This window comes from Ascidiella aspersa, chromosome 4 (assembly GCF_963924565.1).
Source record: "Ascidiella aspersa chromosome 4, kaAscAspe10.2, whole genome shotgun sequence".
Classification (NCBI taxonomy): domain Eukaryota; kingdom Metazoa; phylum Chordata; class Ascidiacea; order Phlebobranchia; family Ascidiidae; genus Ascidiella; species Ascidiella aspersa.
The window spans coordinates 3,376,411-3,404,017 of record NC_139450.1 but is presented as its reverse complement, the minus strand read 5'-3'; the positions used below and the strand labels follow the sequence as shown (position 1 = coordinate 3,404,017).

The 27,607-nt window shown below is 36.9% G+C and overlaps 2 protein-coding genes across 2 annotated transcripts in view; one reads left to right on the top strand and one right to left on the bottom strand.

Annotated features, from left to right (window-relative positions):
• Nucleotides 1–27,607, top strand: part of LOC146146697 (uncharacterized) — a 32,379-nt gene that overhangs the window by 2,477 nt on the left and 2,295 nt on the right. The window contains exons 4-12 of the mRNA XM_083386969.1: nucleotides 12,086–12,227; nucleotides 15,087–15,228; nucleotides 16,615–16,773; nucleotides 19,267–19,416; nucleotides 20,244–20,335; nucleotides 22,267–22,488; nucleotides 23,284–23,404; nucleotides 24,775–24,955; nucleotides 25,913–27,204. Of these exons, the coding sequence (XP_083243095.1) occupies nucleotides 12,161–12,227; nucleotides 15,087–15,228; nucleotides 16,615–16,773; nucleotides 19,267–19,416; nucleotides 20,244–20,335; nucleotides 22,267–22,488; nucleotides 23,284–23,404; nucleotides 24,775–24,955; nucleotides 25,913–27,204 (2,426 nt within the window). The 5' untranslated portion in view covers nucleotides 12,086–12,160. The remainder of the gene's footprint in view (nucleotides 1–12,085; nucleotides 12,228–15,086; nucleotides 15,229–16,614; nucleotides 16,774–19,266; nucleotides 19,417–20,243; nucleotides 20,336–22,266; nucleotides 22,489–23,283; nucleotides 23,405–24,774; nucleotides 24,956–25,912; nucleotides 27,205–27,607) is intronic.
• Nucleotides 23–7,216, bottom strand: LOC146146698 (carbonic anhydrase 1-like). Its single transcript, XM_083388574.1, has 7 exons — nucleotides 7,099–7,216; nucleotides 6,251–6,424; nucleotides 5,012–5,172; nucleotides 4,150–4,212; nucleotides 3,646–3,758; nucleotides 1,782–1,932; nucleotides 23–501 (listed from the first exon to the last, which is right to left on the bottom strand). The coding sequence occupies exons 1-7, from the start codon at nucleotides 7,175–7,177 to the stop codon at nucleotides 400–402; spliced, it is 843 nt and encodes a 280-aa protein (XP_083244700.1). The 5' UTR covers nucleotides 7,178–7,216; the 3' UTR covers nucleotides 23–399.

Below are 27,607 nucleotides of genomic sequence, written 5' to 3'. Positions count from 1 at the left end.
TAGCCACAGCAATGCATTAAACGTATCTGTGTTTATTGAATAACAACAGAACGGCATTCAACTTACAGAAATGGATAAACGTCCATGGTCCCGTACTAACGGTCCAGCATAAAACCTGTATGTTACATTATGTTATTTAGATAGGTGAGTTGAGCCATTTTTTCAGTTAAGTTGTGTTAAATTACTTTTTGTCTTTTTGCCAATCCTTCTGTAAACATCGCTCGAACATAATCTCTTTTTAGCAAAGGCGTGTTATTTGCTGGGTCAATATTTTATGGTGTCGAGGACTGCATTCGGGCACGTCATAAAGTTGGTTAAAACACTTAGAAACAAATACGACACAATAAACTCTACTGGAATGTTTCCTGGAGTTCTTGGGCACAGCAAACGAGTTTGTTGCTACGTTTCTTTGGTGCGTCGCACAAGATGTTGGCATCCGTCGTTTTCCTGCAGTTCTCTGGCTTGGTTGCCGTTTTTGTTGATCGCACGAAGCTTGCGCACCTGAAAATTATGTTTATTGAAACCTGATAATAATGATTTTGTACATTGCACTATGTAAAAAAACCGTGTTGTGCGAAAGCTTGTCGAGAATACAATACAAAGTTTGTCTTTATAGTGTCACCTGATTCCTTATTTAGAATTAGCGGTCAATATACGACCATTTAAGATTATGGAAACAACTAGACTATAGCTACTAAAAACAATTTAGCTTAATATATATTTTAGGTGGAGTCACATACGATAGAATTCTAAGCTCTTCCGTTGTGATTTATACATTTATTTTTAATCATTTTTTAGTCTGTTATATAGCAAGCCACAAAGGCCCGTATAGCTCTTCGTTTAAAAAAGATTGTAAAAACTAATTATTCTGCGTCTTTATTTATGCTGGATAGATGATTTGTGTTTTAAAAGTGATTTGACCAATGCCTGTGTGACTTTAGTGAAATACAGTGGTTCATCTCAAATATCGACCACCCAACATTTGTACATTCTGATAGAGTGTTATATTGGCAAAACCAACACTCATTTTGGAATATACAACGTTAAGTTTTCGGCTTTGACAAACCTGTCTAAGAAAAGTTTAACCAACATATTATATTATTCAAGCTTATTTTTTGTGCATTGGCGAGTCTAAAGAAATCCGTAGCTCGTTAACCTTATCCCAAAGTAAAACTAAAAAATATAAATCTTCCAGCGACATCTCGCGGAATGCGGCACGTATTAGTTTAGTTGAATGTTAGACAAATTACACGGGTTTAGTTTGTCCTAATCCCAGGGGTTACAATAGGGTAATTTTCTTATTTCAATTATGTAAAAAAAAAATTACCGCGTGGGAACTTTTCAGTGACGATGTTACAGAATTCGTCATAACTGGACGTAAAAAGTAACCTTTGCGAATTTAAGGTCGTCGTTCGATGTAGTGAACAAATATGCAACTGAAATCTTTGTTAAATACATTCTAGCCGATAGCGATAAAGCCTGGTAAAAGAGAGACATGGCCTAGTGATAAACATCAGTAATTCTGTGACGCCGTTTAGAACCGTCCCTGTTTTACGTCATAACTGGACTTCTAAAAAAGTAATCTTCGCAAATTTAACGTCGTCGTTTGATGTAGTCCACAAATATGCACCTAAAATCTTAGTTTAAATACATAGGAAAAAAGCCTTGTAAAAAATAGACGTGGCCTGGTAAAAAATCAGTAATTCTGTGACGCCGTTTAGGACCGTCCCGCTTTACTTTCACCACGGCCCGAACGTCTATTTTCCATCGATATATCGCACCTGTGCTGAAGACATTTCAATACATCGTGGATATACCGTCCAAATGACGTCATCATGACACGGGGGTTGCGTCATTGAACCCGAGTAACGAATTCCAAGCTTGGTGACGTAATCAGCGCTGTAGCCCCGAGAACTGGAGTCGGAAATTAACCTTTAAAAAAAAGTGAACATCTGACAATTTAATCGCCGTTTACCAGTATCAAGGCTGCATGTTGTAGGTGTAGGGTTTCTTAAACTTTTTGAAACATACTTTTGTTCGCGTGAAACAGGGTCGGCATTTTAGGATGACGTCATAAAACAAGTTGACCTAAGAAACCTGCAGGTTTTGATTCAACAAATGCAAAAATTAAATGTCAAAATACGTTGAAGAAAGTTCTAAAATGTTTCTTTCAGTCAATCTATTTTCTTTGAAAAATTATATTCCATTTTTTAAAGTAAACACCAATGTTTTAATGAGGACTTTATTTACCCCATAAAACTAGTCCACCTAACCCCCAAAGGGTTCACGGATCCCAGTATAAAAACCCTGGAGTGTGACGTGGAATCAATGTCAAAACTCCTACGAAGTAGAGTGACCAAATTTGGCTTGACTTTTGCAATGCTCAAGAACCTTTAAGAGTTTTACATTATACAGCTTTGGCGGAATGTGTCTATCTTTAACCTTGCGTGTAATATGTGCATACCCTTCTGTGAATTGTTGTGTGAACTTAGGTTTGTTACTTCTATATTCCAAAGTGTCTGTTGATTTTCCCTTTTTTCCTAGACAAAATCGTTTTAAAGAAAATATGTTAAAACCGGTTTAAGCATATTCCCTTTTATGGCTCCAAAGTCGTTATCTCATTAACTTTGCCATTTCGCTAAATTTATATCACTGGTGCACGTTTCACCAGATAACCTTTAACGCAAGTTTGTGTGCGATGCTAAATATGGCTTCGTCGGTTTGCGGAGAAAATATCTTTTAAACCTGGTTGCGATGTCTCTAACTGTGACGCGTTGGAACCTGGAACCAACTCTATAAATATCCAGTTGTTCATATGGAACCGTTTACTATTGTGAACTTTGCGACCTTTATATGCTTTACCCAAAATTGAAATAGGCTACTTGGGTATACATTATATGCGCGGATCTGTAATGTAGCTTGATAATGAATTGCAAAGCCAAAAAGGTCGAGTAGATCGACATAATCTTGATTAAGACGTTTCGATACGAACTTGTATCATCTTTTTGATTTGATTTACTTCTCTGACACATTAACTGAAGATGATGCAAGTTCGCATTGAATTGTCTTAATCAATATGATGTCGATCTACTCGACCTTTTGGGCTTTGCAATTCATTATCAAGCTACAAAATGGAAATAGCTCGATTAATAGTTTACTGCTGAGTCATCGCTGGTTGGGTGTGTTTGAAATTTATCGAGATTTAATCTTGAATTGTGACTCACTAGTTTAAGCCACTCTGAATAATATTCGCTTTGAAGCGTGATTTTACTTTTGACTTTAAAACAGTAAAAAGCGTGGTTTTAAGAAAGTACTGTCGGTCGGAAGAGTTTATTTATTTTGTTTACAATGTTGCACTTTCCTTGACCATTTAAACGGAAATGTGCTTTCAACGTCTTTATAAAGCGTCTGACCTTAGTAGGCTTCCAGCTTAGCAAGACATTCTCCTTATTTCCCAATGCTGTTTTACAACAAATAACTCAACATATTCCTACGCCATATTGTTGCTGAAATTATCTATAGGAGCCAGTTTTCATAATTACAACGAATCACAGTATGGCAAGTTTACTAGTTTCGAAAAATGTTATGTTTTTTATAGCTTTTTTCGCCGAACCGGATGGCCTATAGCGTCTAATAAAAAATCACCTTGCAAGGTGGTCGCTTGGACTTCGAATTCTTTTACTTTTTCCCGACGTTTTGATTACCGATAAGGCGTTAAGCAGAGGTTGCCAGTGTCTGTTGTCGATCATATCACGTTCCTGAATAAATACCAAATATCTTTCGTTATTGGAATTAGGGTAATCAGGTGACCCTATAAAAAGATAAATTGTGTTGCATTTTTAACAAGCTTTCGCACAACCGTGCTTCATCAGGCCAAAGTAGAAAATCGGTCAAAATAGAAAGTTATTGGAATTGTAACATCATTTGTTTGCCCATGTTTCATTTTACCAATATCACATAACGCTAACCGACGGGAACTGCTTACAAAAAAAAATTACTTAAGCTGCACACACTTTGTGGCAATATAAACGCCCATATAGGAGTAGGTAACATTTTAAACGTTTTGAATAACTCTATTTATTTTATCGAATAATAAAGTGAGACTTAAAACGTTCAAAATGTTACCTATACTTTAATCTCGTACCATACCTTGATAAAGAAAGCCATCGCGTGTCTTTGCGTTCCTTCGGCGTTCTCATGAAAAACCTGCATCTAGATGAAAATAACTAATGTAAAGTTGATTGGTATAAAATAGACTTGCAAATTTGTTTTAATTTAAATAGCTTAAATTAAACCAGTTGAAGGCTGCAGGCTTTAAGACCCTTCTGTTTTAAATTTACAGATTAATTTGCCTCTATGCAAACTTTAAAAAAATATATGTTTAAGCAGTGCTATGTCTGAGCTCTTTAATAAACAGTCATTCATAGCGGTGCTGAACTCAAATATAATTTACAATACAAATATACTCCAAAACTCCATAAATCTGTTTATTTTGGTCCGAAAAATGTGTAAGTGAAATAAAGTCTAGTAACTATACATTCAGTGCAAAACCGTTCTATTTTTAATTAAACTGTTTTCTTTTAAAACTTAATTACTTCTTAAGTATACACTCGTATTTTAATTAGGCCTTCATGGACCCCTAAAACTAGTTAACGGACCCTCAAGGGATCCATGGAATCCAGTTAAGAACCACTGCCTTAACGCTCTTGTATCTCGTTGTGGCATTTACATCGCGTCGTGCCTAAAAAATGTCATGCCTATCCGACTCAACGTCGCCAACGTTTAATATTACCCTTACTTATAACTTTCTCTTACTTCAGTAGGAGACGCGTTTTACAGTTGCAACATTGAGCGACAAATTCATAAACAGAATACAATATATTTGCGGTCACTATAGGTTAAGTGCAGCAGAAAATAGATTTAAATAAAACAATACCACTGCCCGAGGCCGTTGGAAAGTATAATGAATAGTTTTGTTAACCGAGTACAAGGAACTTGTTATAAGTTTTACCTCTGCGGTGAATTTCCTTCCATTTAGCGCGTGCTCAGACCCCGAATACTTGGTGGTTCCCCATTTAATGTGGGTTCTGGTGACGTAATGCTTTTCGAATGTTCCAGAATCGTTTAGCAGTGTCATGTACACCGATTGATGCGGTGACGGCAGTATTTCAACTTGAAAGCAATAAAAAAGTTTTTAACATATTGAAAATTGCCTTGGTTTGTTTTCTTTTCAAATTTCCCAAAACTTTGAGTTTGGTCGGTTAAGCCAGTGCTCTTCAGCCTTTTTTGGTTTGGTGAACCCTAAAAGTTGTTGTGACGAACTCATGCACTCTGTTTACTGAAAAAGTAAACCGGTGTAAAAAGCGATATGAAAAATCAATATCATCATGTCAATTAAACCAAGCAGAGCTACCGAAGTTTCACACACTGTCGGTGAGAGTTCAATTATGGCTGCAGGCTGCTTGCGAGTAGGCTATAGGCTACCATTGCATGTCAAAAAGAGCATTCAAACTAAATTGAGAAAAATAAGCATTTAAACAAACTTGACAAGTCAAATATTAACGGTTCATTAAAAGTTTGTGATGCATCCTTGTATAGCTTTTCGTACTGGTGCACCCCCGTATATTTTGGTGCACCGTGCACACCGGTTGAAGAGCACTGGGTTAAGCCTAGATGTAAAAATAAACTTATTAGCCTACTTTGCAATACTGATTTGCGCAGATGAAAAGGAAATAAATGAACAAAATACCATTTTCTATTCTAAATATACAAGCACATAGAACAGCTTACTATTTTGCACTATTTAACTCACAGACGCAGCGGTGTAGAAATACTTTCTATATTTCGGTCTAAACCTCTATTCCTCTCTAAATTGTTAAGCAGTAATTTTAAACAGATGCAGAACATATGTTCGTGATGAAGTGTTTTTTTTTATTGTGCAATTAAGTCACTATTTTTCAAGCATGCGAGTGGTTCTGATAAAAAAAAATAATGATAAAGCCGCGAAGTTCATAACGTATACGGACTGAAATAATAAATAAAAAATACGGAATTTTTCGTGGTTGTAAGGCCCCAGAGGACCTGATTGGAAAATTTTACTCCATATTTCAAATTACACATCAATATTTTCAATTAGGCCTCTAAACTTCCTAAAGCTAGCCGACGTACCCCCAAGAGGTTCACAGTTTAAGAATCCCAAACGTAGAATCAAGTACACGGACTGAAATGAATACATAATCCTCCAAAATACCGTATTTTTTCGTGGTTGTAATGTTCCAATGAACCTGCTTATGATCCGATCTCCACCAGCCAAAAGAACCCCTTGAAAACCTGCCGGTACTTCCCCCTAAGCACAACCGCTGGTAGTCGACGTTGATGGGCGAACGTCCTTGCGAACTTTCACAAATCCCTTCGTGTCGATTAACTGAAATCCAAAGCAATAGCTGTTAATATTTCGAAACCTATAGGCCGAATCGATGTATTTTTAGTCCAGTTTTCCTCAACATTTTTTTCGCGGTGACCCAAATACTATGAGTAAGTAGAGCGCAGCTAAGTTTTGGCGAGGCAATTCTCTTTACTGATTTTTTGTAAGCCTAAAGTTCAATGGAATTAATAACTTAATATAAATTAATATGGTTCATGTCTTTTCTCTCAAAATTTAGGGGATATCGTGATCAGAACCAATCTCAAAATATCTATCCATGTGAACTATTGCAGTAAGCAACCCGATTTTATACTATTTTTATATGATAAATTTGCCTTTGACGGTAAACGTATGTTTTAGTTGGTGCTTACCGGTAGCATTTATAAAGCAAGTATATGACCGAAAGAGAAATATCCCTTATGGAGGCCAATTGCGAGTCTACACCTAAATATGAAAAAGCTTTTCGCTTTTTAAACGGCATTTTTTACATAAAACAAAAACTTACAAAAAGCTAGAGACTGCAGTTTTTTAAATTTTTACAAGGAAAAATATTACCTAGAAAACATCTTCATATCTATAGATTTAAATGTGCCATCTATATGTTTCAAGTGTACATTAATACGCTTTTGCTCCTTTCGGTATTAAATATAAATTTTCAAAGTTAATTTACTCGCCTTTAATACTTTCCGTTTCGTCTCCACGCTGTAAGACCAAAACCAAAGCAGTAATCCATTTCTTTATGTTGAAAAGCATTTTTTGCGTCGAGCACCTTTTATATAAATAGCGCCAACGCCCTTGTCTCACAACTAATATCGAATCTCATCTTGTTTTCCTCACTTTATTTTCCCTTTTTCTCCGCTAACAGCTGTGAACGACCTTACGCCTGCTAAGCGCGATAAGAATCATTATTGCGTTATATAACGCAGCATTTTTGTTTGCTTTCTTTGGAGCATAATGGTTGTAGTAAGACGTAGTAAGAAAAATACGTTAAAAATGCTACCTACATCTACATGGGCTTTGGTTGTCTTACTATACGTTTTCGCTTTGTGTTGTGCAACTTCAAAAAAAGTAAATTCCCTATTAATTTTAATACCGCCTTAAACTGTGTTGTGTTTTTCGAGGATGGTTAAGTTTCTTTACCTATGTCTTGTGGCACTCTTGCAAACCTGTTTCATAACCATCGAAGGCATAACAAAAATATTTGATTGTTACTAATTTCCAGCGTTTAATATCTTAAATATTGGTTTAAAAAAGAGGAAAGTAGACTTTTAGCAAATTTTTGCCCAATAAATTGGAAAAAAATACATTTCAGTTTCATAGTTTTCATATTTCGCTTGTTTGACGTCATTTGGATGAGGGTCGTCATTGTTTATCGGGGATCGGTTTTGAAATGAAGTGTGTATCGGACCTTCTTAATTATAAGACGTACAAAATATTTTTTTCGTAGCAATACCATGACTCTCAAGAAGGTTGCCTAACGAAAAATAAAATGCAACCCGCGAATGTTTTCATGTTTCTTTAGAATATTCTCGTAGGACTGGTATATTGTTGCGCTGCTCGCTATACACGTATAAATATCCGTAAAACACATTTAAAATGTTATAAACGACAAAAATTACATGTCAAATCCAACAACAACTAAAATTTTAATTAAGTTGCTTGTTTCAAACTAGTTTTAATCGTTTTCTTTTTTGAGTTAATTTTACCCTAAAAAAGATTAAGCTCGTTAACGTTAACGAGCTATAAAAAGCACGAAAAGCATTTTTTGAAAAGCATTTTTTGCGTCGAGCACCTTTTATATAAATACCGCTAATGCGGTTGTCATATCCAATCGCATGCGTCGATCGCTGTTTCACCTAAATTTTCCCTTTTTCTCCGATAAAAGCTGTGAACCAAGTTACGCCCATCGTTTTGTTGTACCAGGTTCCCCAGGAAAAGTGGAAGATCACATAAAAATTCATTATTGAATCGCTAGGGGCGATAAGAATCATTGTCGCGTTATACAACACTGGAATTATTGTCGCGTTATATAACACATCGTTTTATTGTATTCTTTGGATCCTAATGGTTGGAGGTATTGTGGTTTTGAGTATGGCTAGCTATGTGTCTTGTATAATGTTATAATGTTTTATAAACCATTGAAGGCATAACAAGTATTTGCTTGTTATTTTCTTTAAATTTCAGCGTTTAATGGCCGTTGATTGATATTTTAGGTTGTGCTTTCAAAAAATCCTTAGTAACAGTTAAACAAGCCTTATTTACCCTAAAAAAAAGATTAAGCTCGTTTACGCTATAAGAGCTATAAAAAGCACAAAAACCAGACAACTCTTTCCCGGAAAGGCGTGCTTTTGACATTCGAAAGGTTAACGCCCGAATTTAACGTTAAATAGCTTAAAGCTGGCAATTCTCGTCATTTGAAAGGTTAAATCAAAGACAGGTCATATTTTGACATACAGAAGTGCATCTGCCCGCGGGAAATACGCTCGCGCAAAATTTTTACATGTCCGACAAATTCCAACGCTGAGATGTTTAAAGTTTTTTCTAACGTGCACTAAATAAATTGGCGGATTCAGCTCAAATGTTTGTTTTGCAATGACTTCTGCTAAAGGTTAGGTTTCAAATATGGAGGCTACATGTTTAAAAAAGCTTATTTTTTTTCTAGTTTAGTGTTTTATGCAAAAAACAATACAAACGTTGAAAGTAGCATTAATAAATATCAAAACACATTCAATAGTTTTTCTTTATGAATGGAATTGTTAACGTTTAGCTGTTAAAGTTCCACTAAACAAAAAAAATGTAACGAAATTGAAAAAGTATTTGTCCTAATATCGTCTTAAGTTAATTGTTTATAAGGCTTCTTTGTACACTATATACCAACAATTATTTTTCCCATTGCAACCTTATATATATATATATATTCGGTTTAGTTAAGTTTTGAGAAAACCGTTTTTTAATTTTGTTTCATTCTTTTAACTGATGTTGTATATACGCTACAAGTATTTTTAAGTTTACAAAAACAGTTTCGGTGACGTTCAGTACGCTAATAACCTAAAAAAAACCTTTAAGAAGTGGTGAGTTTGGTTTATTATTGGGGCTGCTTTAAAAATCTGGCTCATTTGGACATAGACTTGACAATTTATATGGACTTGACAATTCATATAGACTTTAACAAGGCCGAGTAACACAATCGTAACGAAGTTGTACAGCGAACATAACTCAATTAAACTCAACTGTTAAAATTATAAATTGTAACTAAATTCTCGCAAATCGTTATCATGGTGAGTCGATTCTTTTTTACCAACTAATAGAAAGTAATGTGACATAAGTGGTGAACGCGCAGTGGATTTTTCTTCATATTGGCCTAAAGGGGACCAAGAATGCCCGAAATGTCAGTAATTGTTCAGACCCAGTCCTCAGGACAACCATTCTCAAGGAGACAGTCCCGCTACTTGGAGGTAGGGCCAGAGTTGAACTGCGCATCGGCAGAAAGTTAACATTATCATAGTGAGTCAAATTAATCCTATATTTTTGTTGTATTACCGCTATAGACACCGCCCATAATATATTTGTCGGTATATGCATACTGTCTGTGACCAATATTTAGTTTCAGCACATTCCTACGCACGTGTTTCCCATTTTAAACTCATTAACGTTCTGCTGCAGTCTATAGGCGCGTTATTAATTTTGAAATAGACAAAAAATGTGCCCTGAAAGATCAACTTGTTTGAATTATGGGGTTTTAAATAAACCAAGCGTAATGTATCTTAACTTACTTTTAAAACCTCGGACGAATGCAACATCTCATTGGCAAAACCGGCTAGCTTTACGTCAAGCTAGTAAAACTGTAGGTGGCTGACAAAAAGATTTAGCCCGTTTTACGATTTCAGTCACGATTATATTCGCACAATCGATATCCACCTAAAGACCAGACGCCGGCAAAGACTAAAAGCTGACAGTTCATGTACTGTACTTCTATCAGCTACTATTGTACCTTATCAGATGGGAAACTGTTTAGCCTTTTATTAGGAAAATATTGGTATTGGACAGCTCTTTTTTGTCCCAAAATATTGGCATTGGAATGAAATAAGAAGTAACGGCAATCACTATTGTTATACAACAGTGTTTCTCAGCCATGGATCGCAACCCTAAAAAGTGTCGCGTTTGATTTAGTTGGGTCGCCGACTGTAGTAGTTTTATAGATTTGTTGGGATTGGTTCTGAACAAGTCCTTTCCAATTTTTTTTTTTCCAAAAAATAAGACATGGATCATATTAATTGAAATTAATTTGTCTTATGTTTTGGAACATCACGGTTGGAAGTGGTAGTAAGACGTAATAAAAATAGCAAAACCCATGCAGAAGTTGGTTTCGTTTTTTAAAAGACATTTAAAATGATACCTAATAACGTTTAATAATAATTTCTGTTTTGTTTACGTTGAAAAATTCAGTGAAGATAATTGTGTCGCCAAAGCTTTGCTGTAACCCTTTCTTATACGCTTAGTATTTAAGTCGCTGCGAAAAAAGATTAAGAAACACTGTTATACAAGGAGTCGGCAAGCTTGCCACTGGCGTTTGAAAGCGGATTTTCACTCCATAGTTGCGGGATTAAGCGGGCGCCGGGACCTAATACTTCGCCTTGTCGTTTGCTTTTCCCAAGCGTGGGCGCCAAGTCGATAAATCATTCAGCTTTAATTTAGTTTGAGCTGATGCGAATTGATAAACGGACCGCGTTAAGACCTTACGAATCTCTCGACGGTGCTGTAGGTACAATGGACGCCGACAAAGAAGTTTAGGGTCTCGGCGGTAGCTGCTGAATGCAATCGTCAGTGCTATGGTGTTAGTTTAAACTTCTCCCGTGTAAATAGCCATTGGGATGCAATCGGCGGAAATAAAGTTTAACCGATTTTAACAAGTCAGGAAATTTAGCAGATCGCTTTTGTGTTATATCATTACGTTTTTATCTAATATTTATTTTGCTGGTTTAGTTTGCTATGCCGTTCCAATAAAACAGTGAGAAACCTTCATAAAACTGTCACATGACTTTGAGACAAGGAAGAAAATATTATAAAACTATATTTGCCTTTTGTCAAATGGTTTACCAAGTTTTGTTGTTTTTGATATTTATTGTGTTGCTTGTTTAATATATTTGGTATGTTGATTCGTTAGTTTATAAACGATCCCTTTAATTGGTGCATTGGCAAAACGTCGAACTGCATACAATGTGGAAAATGTGATTTCAATAGTTTTGTAGTTCGACAAATTGTTATTTGTAAACTTTGTAGGACACCACGAGTACTGATGTAATTATATTACAGTTTACAGAACTAAAATCGTTGCTACAGATACTCGTAAAAACACTAATGAAAAATTGTGTTAATTTTGAGAAAAATATCTACTTTGTTTAGGAGATTTCCTTTCCTGTATTATAAAGTTTTACCTGCAATTAGAATGAAGTAAATTAATTTGAATGACTGACACATTCTTGTCAACACCCCTTTGATTAAGCACCAAGGCAGAATTTTTTATCAGTAACTGCGCACCATTTGTGTTCAATTGTGAACTGAAATCTAAATTATTTACAGCGAACATTGGACATAGTTGAATAACTTCCAATGCTCCATATGCTGGCGACAGTTAATGGTTTGCTTTAAAAAATATTTTAGATAAATCTAAATTTTCCTGATGACGGCAGAAAATTTACATGGATATTCGAAGTCGGATTTCAAACATTTTTGGATATGATTCTCGACCGCTTTGGCCTTTCTTTTTTATCTATCATCGCTTTTCTGCTGCTGATTTTAACAGGTAAGTCCAGTAAAGTTGGCGGATATACATTGTCACACTTTGCAATGCCACCAACTGACTGCTTTGTAGAATTTCTGCCGTACGTAACTGTACAAACAGCGTCATCTATTTAGTTACTAAAAATTACGCTAGGATGCACTCCTTTAGTTGTTTAGTGACCAATAATGTAGGATAGGTGCTGTACTCGCCCGATATTAGGTTAGTACAGTTGCATGTACGATGTCCGACATTCGCTCAATATTTAATAAACGCTCACTACTATTTCTTGTTGTAAATTAAAAAACATGACTGTGTTTATACTGAATCTGTTTGTTAAAAGTGTGCTGGATGTTTTGATCTTTTTATTAGTGGTTAGTAGCATTTTATAACACCCTAGTTTTCCCGAGTTATATGTCGGTGTTTGTAAAATGTTGGTCTGTGCATGTGCATTTCTTAGATTATTCGCTTTTCATTACGTCGCTTTGAAACAATTAAAAAGGCGCCCAGGTATTAAAACCGAGTATGACTTTCTACTTGCTTGAAATTATATTGCATCACCTGGAAAATTATGTGAGTTACAAGATAACTTTGTGAAAATCCTAGCTTTGCTAAAACAAGCTTAAAGCGTGGTTGGCAGATGGGAATTCATAACGTGCAGCATTTGACAATCAATACATAAATGCATCTATCAATAACAGTGTTGTCTCGGAAGGTGCTACGTTTATCGACCGAATTTACGGGCCATTTTAATCGGTAAATGCTTGTTGGTGAAAAGATCGGTCCTCGTATTCCCATGGGTGTGAGTTCGAATGCCACCCGAGTTGCTTGATAATTCAGTTGGTAAGGCAGTGGTGCCTTTTCATTTTGTTAAAATGCTATAGCTAAGTGGTTTGCAACCTTTTATGGCTTACAGGACCCCCAGAAATGATAATAGTAACGGCATACCTACTAGGATTTTCATAAAATATCTTTTGATCCTTGATTACACTATGCACGGATTTGTAATATAGCTTCAAAAAGGTCGAGTAGAGGGACATCATCTTAATTATTAAGACGTTTCGATTAACTAAAGATGATACAAGCTCGTATCGAAACGTCTTAATAATCAAGATGATGTCGATATACTCGACCTTTTTGGCTTTGCAATTTATTATCTTACGGAAAATATCATTTGATTCTTTGGCTTATCGATAGAGCAAATGTCACATCCTTGGACTGTCAAATAAGACAAGCACCCTTAAGTATGAGAAATGGCATCACAAGGTGCAGCAGTAGCACCCCGGTTATAAACCTCTGTGCCAGCTGTTTATTCAGTGGTTGGATTCAAACGGCAGATTTATACAGGACTTTCCATTAAGGACGAGATAATCGTTTAAAATACGGCTTACCTATTATTTCAGTATGTTACCCCTTATAATTATTTAAAACTTTTCGCCACCCTTCAAGTTTGAATGGGATAAACAACACTGATCATGCTTTTAGGAGCGAAATATATTTATTATAGAAAATCCAAACAAACTGATTTTCGGTTTTCCAAGTTTTGTACTTAGTTTAATCTTCATAATAAACAACAGTTCATGTTTTTTGTTCACCAATTTATTAAAGCAAAGTTCAGCCCAGGTGGAAATTGCCTTTTGAACTAGTGTTGACATTTATAAACCCAATGCAGAAAATGCACAACTTTATGGAGAGATATTATTTCCTAAGATGTGGTAATCAGTTGGAATTAGTATTACAATTTCCAGGTTTGGAATTAGGCAAATGCGGCTATTAACAAATATTTTCGGGGGTAGTTATTGACTTATTACATGCAGCTGACAAACCACCCGGTAACCTTTTTGAACGTTTTGAATGAATTTTAAGGTTGTTAGACGCAAAATGAATATTAAAACCAATATGGTGGCATTTTGTAAACGTTTTCGGTACCGTAAATGTTGAAAATAAAACTATTTAAAGCGTTCGCAAAACGCTAGCGACTTCTGTGTGGGCTTTGATATTCATTCTACGTCCAACTACAAACCTCCAGCCATTATGCATCAAGGTAATAAAAACATATTTAACTTAATTGTGAGCATTATGGACTTTGTTGTTTAGAGATTTTCCAAAATTTAGATTGAATTCAAATCCGACAAACCTTTCCACTAATAAACTATAAATACCAGTACCAGTATTGAGTAAATTTAGACATTTTGTCAAGGCTGTAGTTCAAAGACCGTTGGTCACTTGGCCGCAGAGTAGCGATTGTCGTTATTCTGTAGGAACGGTTTAATCTCAAAATAAAGGATCTTCTTATCGATCGCCTAACCGCTCTATCTTTCAAGAGGCCGCCGCTTAATTAGGTTGGCCTTGTGTAGTGGCTAGCAAGACGGAAAATAACCTTTTCCAGAAATTAGGTCATAAGCTTTTGACGCAAGCCAAGCTGTCAATTTCAATTTTCAACACATGGGATAATTTATTTTTAGATCTTTTTCTTTTTGAGATAAAACTGTACGAAACAAGGATACCAATCGAAACCATGTGATACGAGGCGTAGAAAACCCTATTAGTTAAAGATATTTAGGTTTCCAATTTAAATTGACCAGGTTTCATCGATAACAGAGCACTTTGTTTTAAACGTTCGTACAATTCTATTTCAAAGTGTTATATTTGCGCATTTTTGTTATTTTTCTCAACTTGTGTACTGTTTGATAGTTTTCCCGAGTCCGCGAATTCTCGTTTTACATTATTTTTATTACCACTGACACGATTAGCTCTTTGCATCTTCACTACGTATAACTTTCCGTTTGCGGGTTAGTGCGTTATTTTACTGAAACAAAAGGCTCACAGGTGGCATATTAAATGACCGCCGCAGCTGTCATTTCTTTTTTGTCCTTATTTCAGCTTTGCCTTCCAATGCGTCTCCTGACGATAACGACTTGGTTAAGACTCTTTTTGCCAATTACAATCGACACATTCGACCGTCACGCTTCATCGGCGATGTGACGAACGTCACTTTTTATTTGACCTTGCTGCAGCTCATCAGGTCAGTCAAGGTCATCGAGCGACGCTAAGATTCACTACTCTCAATTCTCTCACTTTGCGCTAACGTTAAGTGGTTTTGTGGGTTGTAAACTAACCCCAAAGACCTTTGTATCTTTCCAAAAAGAATATTTAAAGAAAATGAATTACTTTACCAATTGAAATAAGATAAACAAACTTAACGAGTTACTTTTATAATTGTTATTGTCTATATCCAACTGCCGTATTTCCCTGTGTATCTGATTTAAAAATTAATCGATTTCATGACCATAATTTGGTGAATGGCCGACATGTACACCGGAAGCCTTCGACAGACTAACCGAAAAGTCGATCAATGATGCAAGCAAGGCAGGCTTGAAAACAACGGGCCGTCGCTCTAACTGACTGCATCACGAAGCAGCTGAGAAACATTTATAGCACCATTGCTTGCTGCATCCTATTACTATAAACAAAGCTAAATTGGTCGACGGCCCCGGTATGGCCGGATGTCGTGAGTTCGAAACTTACCACAGGCTACAGTTGTTTTTCTAGCCTTGTTTGCATCTTGATGGACTGGTTCGGTTATTCTGTCTAAGGCTTCTGGTGTACTATGGCAGTTGTTTTCAACCTAAAATGCACCTTCACCCCCTTACGACAATCTATACATCATCACCCCCCTGAGCAATCTAAGTCGACGTAAATAACTTAATTTACTACCAATGCATTAAACAAGTACACTAATTAAGTAAATAGTTTTATTCAATAAGATGGATTAGCTTGGCGTTCTTCAACGAGCTACTTGGAGTCATTTTTGTCAGGTATAATCGTATAATCGTAAATCATCCCACTCGACAAATGAAAGGCGATTTTTGTTTTAAAAGCAATAGCGTCCCGGCTAAAAATCATCTGGGGGCGACAATATTCTTTGCAACTTGTACACCGGCCACACGCAAAACATGACGGATCCAGGATTTGTAAGATGACGTCACAAGTTTTTTCCTCGCACATTTTTACGCAAAAGGGCGTATCTTTATGGAATCCAAAACCATTGGCAGCATTTTTTTTGCTTGTCGATCACTGTTCCGCTGACGCGTATATTAACAATAAAAGTTTAAAAACCAGAGTAAAACCAAGATGAGATATTTTGTAATTAATTTATATTTCGCCTATACTGGCCTTTTATACTGGCAGATTCTATTTATATAAGGAAATGACGATGCCAGTATAGGCGAAATATATATTCATTTACAAAATGTCTGATCCTGGTTTTACTCAGGTTTTTAAACTTTGAGTTTTACTGTTTTTACGCAAAGATAAGAGGAGCTTTTCAAATTCGCGATTTTAAACGATTAGGACACACATATGCACAACGTAAACCTTGAATCCTTTGACGACGTCACAATGTTTTTAGCGTGACGGAGAAATCGGAAGAGATGACGACGTCACAATACGTGACTTTGAAGTGGGAAGACCCGAGACTGACCTGGAAGCCAAAAGACCACAAAGGGATTACCCAACTACGACTGGCGTCACATCTTTTCTGGAAGCCGGACCTGGTCCTTCACAACAAGTAAGCCAAGCGTCCGATATTATCGTATCGCCGCCTAAAAGTCCGATATCAATAACAGAATAGTCCGATAGTATCGTATCGCCGCCTAAAAGTCCGATATCAATAACAGAATAGTCCGATAGTATCGTATCGCCGCCTAAAAGTCCGATATCAATAACAGAATAGTCCGATAGTATCGTATCGCCGCCTAAAAGTCCGATATCACTAACAGAATAGTCCGATAGTATCGTATCGCCGCCTAAAAGTCCGATATCAATAACAGAATAGTCCGATAGTATCGTATCGCCGCCTAAAAGTCCGATATCAATAACAGAATAGTCCGATAGTATCGTATCGCCGCCTAAAAGTCCGATATCAATAACAGAATAGTCCGATAGTATCGTATCGCCGCCTAAAAGTCCGATATCACTAACAGAATAGTCCGATAGTATCGTATCGCCGCCTAAAAGTCCGATATCAATAACAGAATAGTCCGATAGTATCGTATCGCCGCCTAAAAGTCCGATATCACTAACAGAATAGTCCGATAATATCGTATCGCCGCCTAAAAGTCCGATATCAATAACAGAATAGTCCGATAGTATCGTATCGCCGCCTAAAAGTCCGATATCACTAACAGAATAGTCCGATAATATCGTATCGGCCCCCTAAAAGCTCGGAATAGTTCGGTAATATCGTATCACTGCTAAAAAGTTCGATATCAATCCTGGTGCATTCCGATAATGTCGTATCGCTAGTTATTGTACTGGTAATACCTAACCCCGGCTAATAGCGTCCAATAATTTCGTATTTTTAATATCAGATCGTCGCAAATAGGGTCCGATAATTTCGTAGCGTTGCTTAAAATACGATAATACTCATCCTAACAAATAGCGTCCGATAATGTCGTATCGCTAGTTATTGTACTGCTGATTTCAGATGGCTGCTAATAATGTCCGATAATATCGTATCGTTGCTGAAAGCACGATAATACATAATCCCAGCTAACAGTGTCCGATAATATCGTATCGTTAGTTATTGTACTGATAATACTTAACTGCAGCTAATAGTGTCCGATATTTATTTTTTTTTTACCAATGATGCACGATCATATCGGTTCGCCACTGATTTTGTCCGATAATTAATTACCGGTAATAATAATGTGGAATTATCATGATACCTTCTTTAAAGTTGAGTGTTTAGTAGCGTAAGTTGGAATTAGGTTTTTCGCTCCTCAGAATTGGCGAGGTTGCCAATGGAAAGTTTATTCTTATCTACAAATATATGTTTTCATTTAGTTTTTACAATTTCTTTTGACGTAGTTAATTGATTTCACGGTACTATGGCAGTGCTCCGCAACCTTTTTTCACTTGCGCTGCGGCACACCCACACAGGTAAACAAAATTGACGGCACACCTACGAAATATATGACGATTGAGGATAGACAACGAATTTGGCGTTTTACATTGTTTTATCTTCTGAATTTACGGTTTTACGATTTAGGCCTTATTCCCATCAACTTTGGGTTTATTCCGACAGGTTTAGCCATTTTTCGACGATTTTAGATATAATTATATCGTGGTTAAAAATCATTTGCTGAAAATGTATACTCCTGTTATTGAGTTAGTTAAAAATATGTTTTAAAATTTGACTTCTGGCGATTGAACGTAACATAGGTCATAGTTTTATATATTAAGGAAAATTTACATTGATTATTGCATAAAGTTAAAATGCCTGCCTTGATGCACCATTTCGTTATAATCTGCTGTACAAAGTACAATTAAAAAGCGTAAGTAACACACATACGGGAACGCCGCGGCACACCGGTTGCGGAGCACTGCTATAAGGATATGCAACTGTGAGGCACATTTAATCAAATTAATTATTTTTTAGTAATTTTTTTTTCATTTTAATACAACGAAAGTTGCATTTAATAACGTCTGCTATGCTTCCTAAGGGACTATTTAAAAACTAAATTTTAAAGTTGTATTAAAAACCTTTAAATGTTTTCTTTGGGTGCTATTGATAACAATAAGTAGAGCAGTATTATGGCCGTCAGTGAATAGTAATTTATCAAAAAACGTCTACACGGACTAGTTGTTTTTCTATTCTGCCTTACTTGCTTCATTGATCGACTGATTCAGTTAGTCTGTCGAAGGCTTCCAATGTGCTATGATATGTGAGCCGTAATCGTTAATAAAAAAACACTTCGTAAGGGCTAGATCACAGTTTCTGTGCACGTATGCGTACTTATCCAGCATTGGCAATTATAATTATGAGTATAGTAGACATTTATGTATTGAAATAATTGAGGCATTGCAGTGTTATTTCATTGTTTGAAAAGAAAAGTGTTTTCAAACAAAACCGTATCAAAAATACAACAACCATTGACACCAAGTTGGTTCTCCTTGTTTACCTCTTTCTGTCGTATGTCTCAGCAGTATATATACACTTATAATGAGTGCCTTCTCATTACATTGACACCAAGATAACGATACTGTTTTTGCTCCACAGTAACGACGGAAAATACGACACTACGGTGCCAGTGAATGCACTTCTCAACCACACAGGAATGGTCGAATGGCTACCCGCTGCTATATACAAGAGCGCCTGCCAAATAAAAGTTGATCTGTTCCCGTTCGACTGGCAAAACTGCACCATGAAGTATGGAACGTATTCATGGATGTACAAACATTCTAGCTTATTATTGAAGTTTAAAGTCGAATTTTAAGAATCGTTGGCCCAATATAGATGCTTGGTTTAGTGAAACATTACCTCAATGGGTTTTGTCGCCTAACATTTGTTTTATTACACTTCCTAAGCCATTCGACCGGCAAAACTGCACCATAAAGTATGGAACCTATTCTTGAATGTACAAGCGTTCTAGCTTAATTAAAGTTTTAATTCGAATTTCAACAATCATTGATGCAATATAAATGCTTGGTTTAGTGAAACCTTTCTATACAAACTTGTTTTACCTCAGTAGGTTTTGTCGCCTTAAAACACCTTTAAATCCTTTATCAAGTTCGTTGCAAAGTCTTATATGTTTGATTTGTTAGATTCGGGCAAACTCAATAAGCTGTTAGCAGATCAAAACATGCTGTCGACTATTGATGGCGTGTGGTAATTTCGTTACTGCAAAACTTTTTTTGTAGTTGTTTTGTTTTTTCGTATTGTTTTGTACCTTTCCCGGATTTTCCTAGATTACAGTTGGTCTATATACGACTTATGATAAAGTTTTAAATTCGATATAGGTATTGGTTATTTATTCCAGTTTGTATGAAAACTCGTTTAGTTTGTATGAAGTTTTAAATTGGACACATAATCAGTTTATTAATTCCAGTTTGTATTAAATTTTAAATTGGACATATAACATGGCATATTTATTTATTTCAGTTTGTATGAAAATCCTTTTAGTTGTGTTTCAAATAACTATGCTGGAGTTGTGCACGAATCTGTCCTTATATCGAACTAAAACGGTTCCTTCACAGATTCCGAAGTTTCACGTACGACAAAACGGAGCTCTACATAACCAGCACTTACGACAAGGTGGTGTTTGACAAGCAGGCCTACATGGATAGCGGTAAGCATAAGGCGATTGACTTCACAGGCGTAGCAACTATATTTTGCGCCTGGGGGTAAACTATGAAATTGGCGCACCCTCCTACATGTTTAATCACATTAACATAATACACCTTGTTTTATACGAAAAAAATTCAAATTTTTATAAATCATTGATTTAAAGAAGAAGAAGCCTCATTTTGGCATTTGTAGGCCTCATTTTGGCTCCCATGGACAATTGGACATATGTACCCCCACCCCACTGTGATTTGTTCACGTTATCGGGCAAAAAAAAATTGTATTATGCCCAATGGCTTTTCTAAAATGTACAAAATATTCGACGATTTTGCAGGGCATTTTGTTTATTTCGCTCCTTGTATTGTGCGACCCTTTTATAATGAGTACTTGATCGGATTACCTGGAATCGTTGCTAAAAATATCGTTTGGTCATAGCCAAAGAAAAAGTTTTACTTAGCAGTTAGTAAAGATATAAGTTCGCCATTGTTTGTGTTTACCTTTGCTTTATTAAAGCATCGTGTTAAATTTAATAAAAAAAAAAAAAAAAAATTAAATTAAATTAGGAAAAAAAATTAGTTTAAAATACGAGCTGTCGCGCGGCTACAAAGATCAAAAATATGCCAATCGACCGCGCCTCTTAATCAGCGTCCCTTTTGACTGTACAACAACAGACCGGGACTTAATCCAGCCTTTCTGCTACGACACATTTACAAAAGAAGGTGTAACAACAAAAAAGAGAGAAGAACAGTGGAAGAACGAAACGAAGAGAGAAAGGGAATAAAAGCGAGAGAGAGGGAGAAAGAAAAAAGGAGGAAAAGACAAAAAGAGATAGAGGATATAGAAGAATTTAAAAGAAAGATAGAAAACAAAAATAGAAAAAAAAGATAGAGAAATTGCCAAAAAAAACGCAACGCGGTTTTTGGGGGTGCTTGCGTGTTCGGGAAGGGGAGGGAAGGTTTTCGTGGTGCAATTGCAATTCAATTAGGCTTGTCTCGCCCGCAACAGCTCGCCTGTCGTCCCCGCGTTTCGGCGTCAATGCATATTGGATTTAGCCTGGAACGCTTTTATTCGGATTGGCTTTGCTGGCCCGCTGTTCCCCTGGGGACCACGGATCGGTAGGTCCGAGTGTCTTTGACAGTAAGACTTGCAGTCGGCAAAATTAATTGGTGAGCGATTCGGCACAAATCAAATCGAGACAGGTTGCTTGTGACCTCGCCAAATGAACTTGAGAGAGAGAGAGTTTTTTCGACCTGTGAGTCCGCATGACAAAGCCGTTCAACGATGTTTATGGTCTAATTTTTTGGGAAAATATTTTTGTTATTTTGGCAATTTTTTTGGAAAACATTTTTGTTATTTTGGCAATTTTTTTGGAAAACATTTTTGTTATTTTGGCAAAATTTTTGGGAAAACATTTTGTAATTTTGGGCGTTTTTTAGGTACACTATGCACCGATATTGTAATGTAACTTTATTCCAAGACAGTAACCCCAAATTGATTTGTACCTGTTCAACACACAATTGATGCCTCCGAACGATTAGAAACACCCAATAATAAGATCTGCGTTCCACCTTTTTCAAGTGAGGTTTGAATAGATTTTGGTCACATTAACTTATCTCATCATCTTAATTAAGACGTTTTGATACAAACTTGCATCATTTCCAGTTAATGTGACTGAGAAGTAAATCAAAGCATTACTTATAAAAGGTGGGACGCAATTGTTATTATTCTGAGTTTCTATAGTCGGAGCATTAATTAGCACCTTCAGGTGTTCAGCAGGTACAGTAGTGTTGACAAGGTTACATTTTTTTAATGTTACATTCTTTTAGTAGAATGTATTTAACAAAATTCATGCAGACTTGTGTAATTACTAAAGTAAAGTCGATAAATGCAAAAAAAAACATTTTTATTTCAACAACCTTTCGTTTCGAAATGTAGGTGAATGGAAGATCATCCACTGCCCAATCCGGACCAACGAGGACCCAAACGATCCTCGCTACCAAGATATTTCTCTTCACCTGATCATCCAGCGAAAGCCCCTCTTCTACGTCATAAACATCATTGTTCCGTGCGTCCTGATCTCCTCGCTATCGGTGATGGTTTTCTATCTTCCGAGTGGGAGTAGCGAAAAGATGACGATGAGTATCTCAGTTCTTCTCGGTGCGTGGTTTAAGTTTGTTTGGTGTTTTCAAACGATAGGGGAACACATGGTAATTTTTTCCTATTTTAACCAATTTTTTCCTATTTTTACCAAGCAAATTCAAAAAATTGCGGTATGGCAATTCACGTTTTACTTTCTAGTAAGGTTAATCCTGTTTTGACAGACTATTCTCAGCACAAAGCATTTATTTAATCTGTGTTTTTAAACATGTATATAAAACGAAACCTCTTGAAACGAAATTTAGGGTTGTTGGGGTATTTTCAAAGGTACAATATGCAGTGTCATAAACAAGTCATTTTTATATAAGTCCAAGTCAAGTCATTTGCGAAATAACCTAAATCCAAGTCAAGTCATTTGCGAAATAACCTAAGTCCAAGATAATTTTTTTTTGATTAAATGTGCCAACGTTTAAACGACCTATTCAGGTAATTCTTCGTCAGGCCAATGGATATGCAACTTTGTGATATATATATATATATATATATATATATAGCGGCCAAACAAGCATTCAAGCAGCAAGATATGAGCTGCTGCTAACAGAGGAAGATGGCTAAAAACTTTCTAGAACTCACAAAGATATTTAAACAACTATTGAAACTTGTGTGGGGCAATAAAACAATAATGAAAGACACATTGAAACACGATTTATAAGACGAGGCAAAGCAACTGGATAAATCTTGAAAGTAGTATAACGTCTTAAGCCCTTAAGGAGACTGCATCTTTTTAATGACCGCTATGGCAAAAGAGCATAAAACACTATGTTATGTCTCTAATCACCACTCTATTAATGGCAGGTCTCACCGTTTATCTTCTTCTGTTGGCCAAGAGGGTCCCCGAGACATCGTTGGGGGTTCCCCTGATCGGAGCCTACCTTCTCTTCACAATGCTTACAGTCACACTTTCCATCATATTCAGGTACGTTTTGTTCTGTCTTGCAAGAAAACCTGCCTTTTCTTGCAATAATCCTGTAGTTTCCATTAGACACCTGTAATTTGTAAGACAACGTGTTGTTTTTATAAATAAATAAAAAATAAATTGCATACATGAAAACTTTTTTTAAAAATTGGTTTGCAAGAAGATCTTACATTGTAGTTGTCTAATTCAGCGAGTTCGAGCGAAAGTCGGCTAATTTTAATTCTAATCTAATTTGTGAACTGCATCTTTTGGTGTTTAGGGGCATTATGAGGCTGTTCAGTCAATTGATTCTGTCAGAAAAGGACTTTTTGATGGCGCAACAGGCCATTGACTTCAAGATTTCAATTGAACCCTTTTGTTTTTGATTTCATGTGGGAGGGTTATTGTACAGACTTTTTGGGAGATCATTTGGATTGATGGCTTAAGGATTTGTCGTGACATATTTTTAATCCCTTGACTGACGTAACGTCTTAAACCCACATAACCTCCTTCAATCACATAACCTCCTGAACTCACATAACCTCTTGAACTCGCATAACCTCTTGAACTCACATTATCCCCTGCTTCATTATTCCTGGAACTCATGTAACCCATAAAACTCGCATAATCCCTTAAAAATATAAAAATCAACATTATTATTAAGTATAAACAGCCATTAGGAATGCCAAGTGTTTCCCAATGTAACTTACCTTTAATCAAAAAAAATGAATGGAACAACATCGTTGACCGTGAGTTAGTCAGGCACGTCACGCCTGTTTGGTTTACGCACATGTATGACGTAACTACAAGCAGCTCATGACGCCAGCACTGTTGTGGGCGTGGAAGCGCTGATGCTTGCGGTGAATATTTGATCACTTTCAATCGATGTCAACTTCGCATTAAACTCAATAGCGCAGCGAGGCCAACGCGTTGTTTCACCAAATTGCGCTTCAAAGCTGAGGAAATCGCTTTCTAATAATAAGTGTGCGGCCCAAAGTTTTTACATTTTACAGATAAATCTAGTGGTAAAAAGAGTAAAATACCAAATACTAAACTTGAAAGCAAATCCTTTAATAGCTGATAAAATAATATTCTATTTGTTATTTATATTGGTATTTATAAGCCTGTTCCTATACTTCTAGTTGTTCTTTTATCCATATCGTAAGATCCAAACAAAACCACAATGGTTATAAAAAATATCTAAAACAACTTTATTTAAAAAGAGCAGTGGTTTTAAATTTTTTTTCTAACCTTTGTGGTTCTGTTTGGATCAAATCCTCTTACAAGTGGAAAGCATAGTTGAACTGTTTGTCGACTTGTTGTTTTTTTACACTTTTAATTTTAAAATTACTTATTTCTCGAAACCTACTAAAATGTCCTTTCGATTACAGTGTGATAGTGTTGAACACCTACCACCGTACCCCCTCCACCTCTGAAATGCCCCCCTGGGTTCAGGAGCTTTTCATGGAGCGTCTTCCCTTGATTCTTCGCATGAAGAGACCTTTCAGCACTCGACAGATGCTGCTGGAAGAAACGCAGAAGAACCAGTACGCAACCTTCGATAAACACCAGGTTTCTTCACATTTAATTGTTTTCCTTGAACTGCTTTTTTTCCTTTTTTAAGAATATTTTAGTATAGATTTTTTAAGAATTTTATGTTTTTTTTGAAGAATCTGTTAGTGTAGGAGTAAACTGGGGTTCGTGGACCCTTGGGATACATGGACTAGTTTTAAGGGTTAAATATGGCCGAAAAACATAGTTTATTATTTAAAAAATGATTTATATTTTAAAATTAGTGAAAAACATAGTTTATTATTTAAAAAATGAAATGACTTTTTAATACCAAATTTTTGAAGACAAAAAAACATCCCATATTAGAGCAGACGGACAGCGAAGAATATAGCTGCGCGTAACTCATGTTTTTAGCGAGAAAAAAAGAAAGAAGGCTTGACTTTGCGTTGTCAATTGTCGAATATAAACTTGCTAATCAAGCCAATCTAAACGATAACGAAAAGCAAAAAAGTAAAATGTCCTGCGTTTACGGTCGACCCTTGAACAAACAAGAGACGAAAAAGGCGTTTTGCTCTGATTTCGGTTTTGTATTAGCTTAAGACGCTTTACCCAATATTAGCCTACTTATAATTTGAAAAATAGAATGAATTTTTTTGACCAAGGGATTGAAAACAAGACTTTTCTTGAATGGATCTATACTTTGTTTAAGTCGAATTACTTTTACGACGCTACTTTGTTTGCGTTATCTTGTTTGATTTTGTATTGCGGTCTAAACACATATGCACAGTTTGTCATTTGTAAATTTTTTAGACAGAAAACCCTAACGTGCTTAACTAACATAATATAAACTATTGCTAACAGGCATAATATTAATTACGCTCCTTTGGTAATTATATTTTGCGAAACGTTTACAAGAACTACAATTACTAAAAAAGCTGTATTTTGGTTATTGCTTAACTATATTTTTCACCTACTTGATTCCTTGTTTTCTTACTATTTCCTTGTAATTTTATCCAGGACTCGTGTTCAACGAAAACCAACTCGTGCCCGGAGGTTATACCCGACTTCTCCGACTCGAGTTTGCCTCGCGCCAGGCGCCGAAAGAAGTCGAGTAGGGCGAGTAACTCGCACAGCGGTTCTACTCGACTACTCAGCTGCAACTGCGTAAGCGAGTCGGTTTCAAAACCGCCTGAATCGACGTCATTTGAATCTGTCCAATCAGTAAGCAGCTCGAACGGAGCTTTACTGGATGAGGGCAGGGTGCATTTACCGGATGATAGAAGCGTATATTTGCCGGATGATAAGAACGTTTCAATGTCGGATGAGAGAAACGTTTCAATGACGGAAAAGAATTCGTTTTTACCGAATGAGAGGGGCGTGTTATTACCAGACGAGAACAAAGTTTATTTAACAAATGAGAGCAAATTCAATTTATCGGATGAGAACAAGGTTAATTTGCCGAATGAGAGCACGGTTGATTTTCCGCATGAGCGAAACGTTTTAATGTCGCATAGGCGAAGAGTATTTTTGTCGAATAAGAGAAGCGCATTTTCGCTGGATGAGAGGAACGGATTTTTGCCGGATGAGGGCAAAGTCCACTTGTCGGATGAGGGCTGCGTTTTCCCGCGCTTTGAAACTTACGAGCGCGCTTTTTCGGCGGCCAGTCTAAAGCGAGAAAGCTGCGACCAGCAAACCTCGTCTTCTTCAAGCCGGACTCTTCCGGCCGACTCCATCCAACATCCGCAGGAGGAGTTAAGAGCAAAGAGGAGCGCCTCCTCTGGATGCGTCACATGCCGCAATTCGTGCGTGACGAACTTTGACCTCAAGAACCTCTCAGCCTCGCACGAACTCCTGCGATCGTCGATCAAAAACAGGCTCCAGCTACGTCACAATGAGCACATCGCGCGTCGTAGGGGCTTCCCCGGCGCCGCGAGGGTCAGAGGTCACGGGTCCCTGGCGAGCCGGGACTTACCCGAGGCCGACCAGGGCTTTTGGGACGACTCGGGCGCCCACGAACAACAACAAAGCAGTGTATTCGTGTACCGGACGCACGACGCCCACGTGTGGCGGACCAAACCGTCGCGGCATGACCACCAGGGGCAGACGCGGGTCAGGCGAAGGAGCGCGCGTCCTTTCTGCCACGTGCGGTCTCCGGGACACAGGAGGAAGAGATCATTCGCCTCTTCAAGCAGTCTTCCGGTGGGGAGCAACTCCAGCTGCGCTCTTTTGTCTTCTCCTCGGAGTGCGCAGGAGAAACGAGCCTTCTTCAGGGCATCTTCGAAGAAGAAGACTGAGAGAAGATCTTCCAGGTTTGTACTTACTTTTTGTTTCTTTGAGCTGCAGATAATTCTGGCTGGTTGAACTTTTCTTTAAACTATTGCTTACACCACTGATTCTCAACATTTTTTTGTCTTGTTGCATACTTCAGAAAATAGCAGTTTATGCGGCCCTTACTAGCACATTTGCTGACTGGTTCACTGTAACTACGCAATACACTAAATAGAAACACCACACATTAACTGCGAACAGGGTACAAAAAACCTTCACGATCGTTTGCCTTCTATAATCGCAATTCCACAAAAAATTGTATTAAGAAGCTTACAAATAAAGCAAGCATTGGACCTTAAAAGATTACGAAATATCCCTCGGCGCTGTTGAGCATTCGAAACTGCACCCCGGTTGTCAAGCACCGGCTTGCACACTGGCGATGTC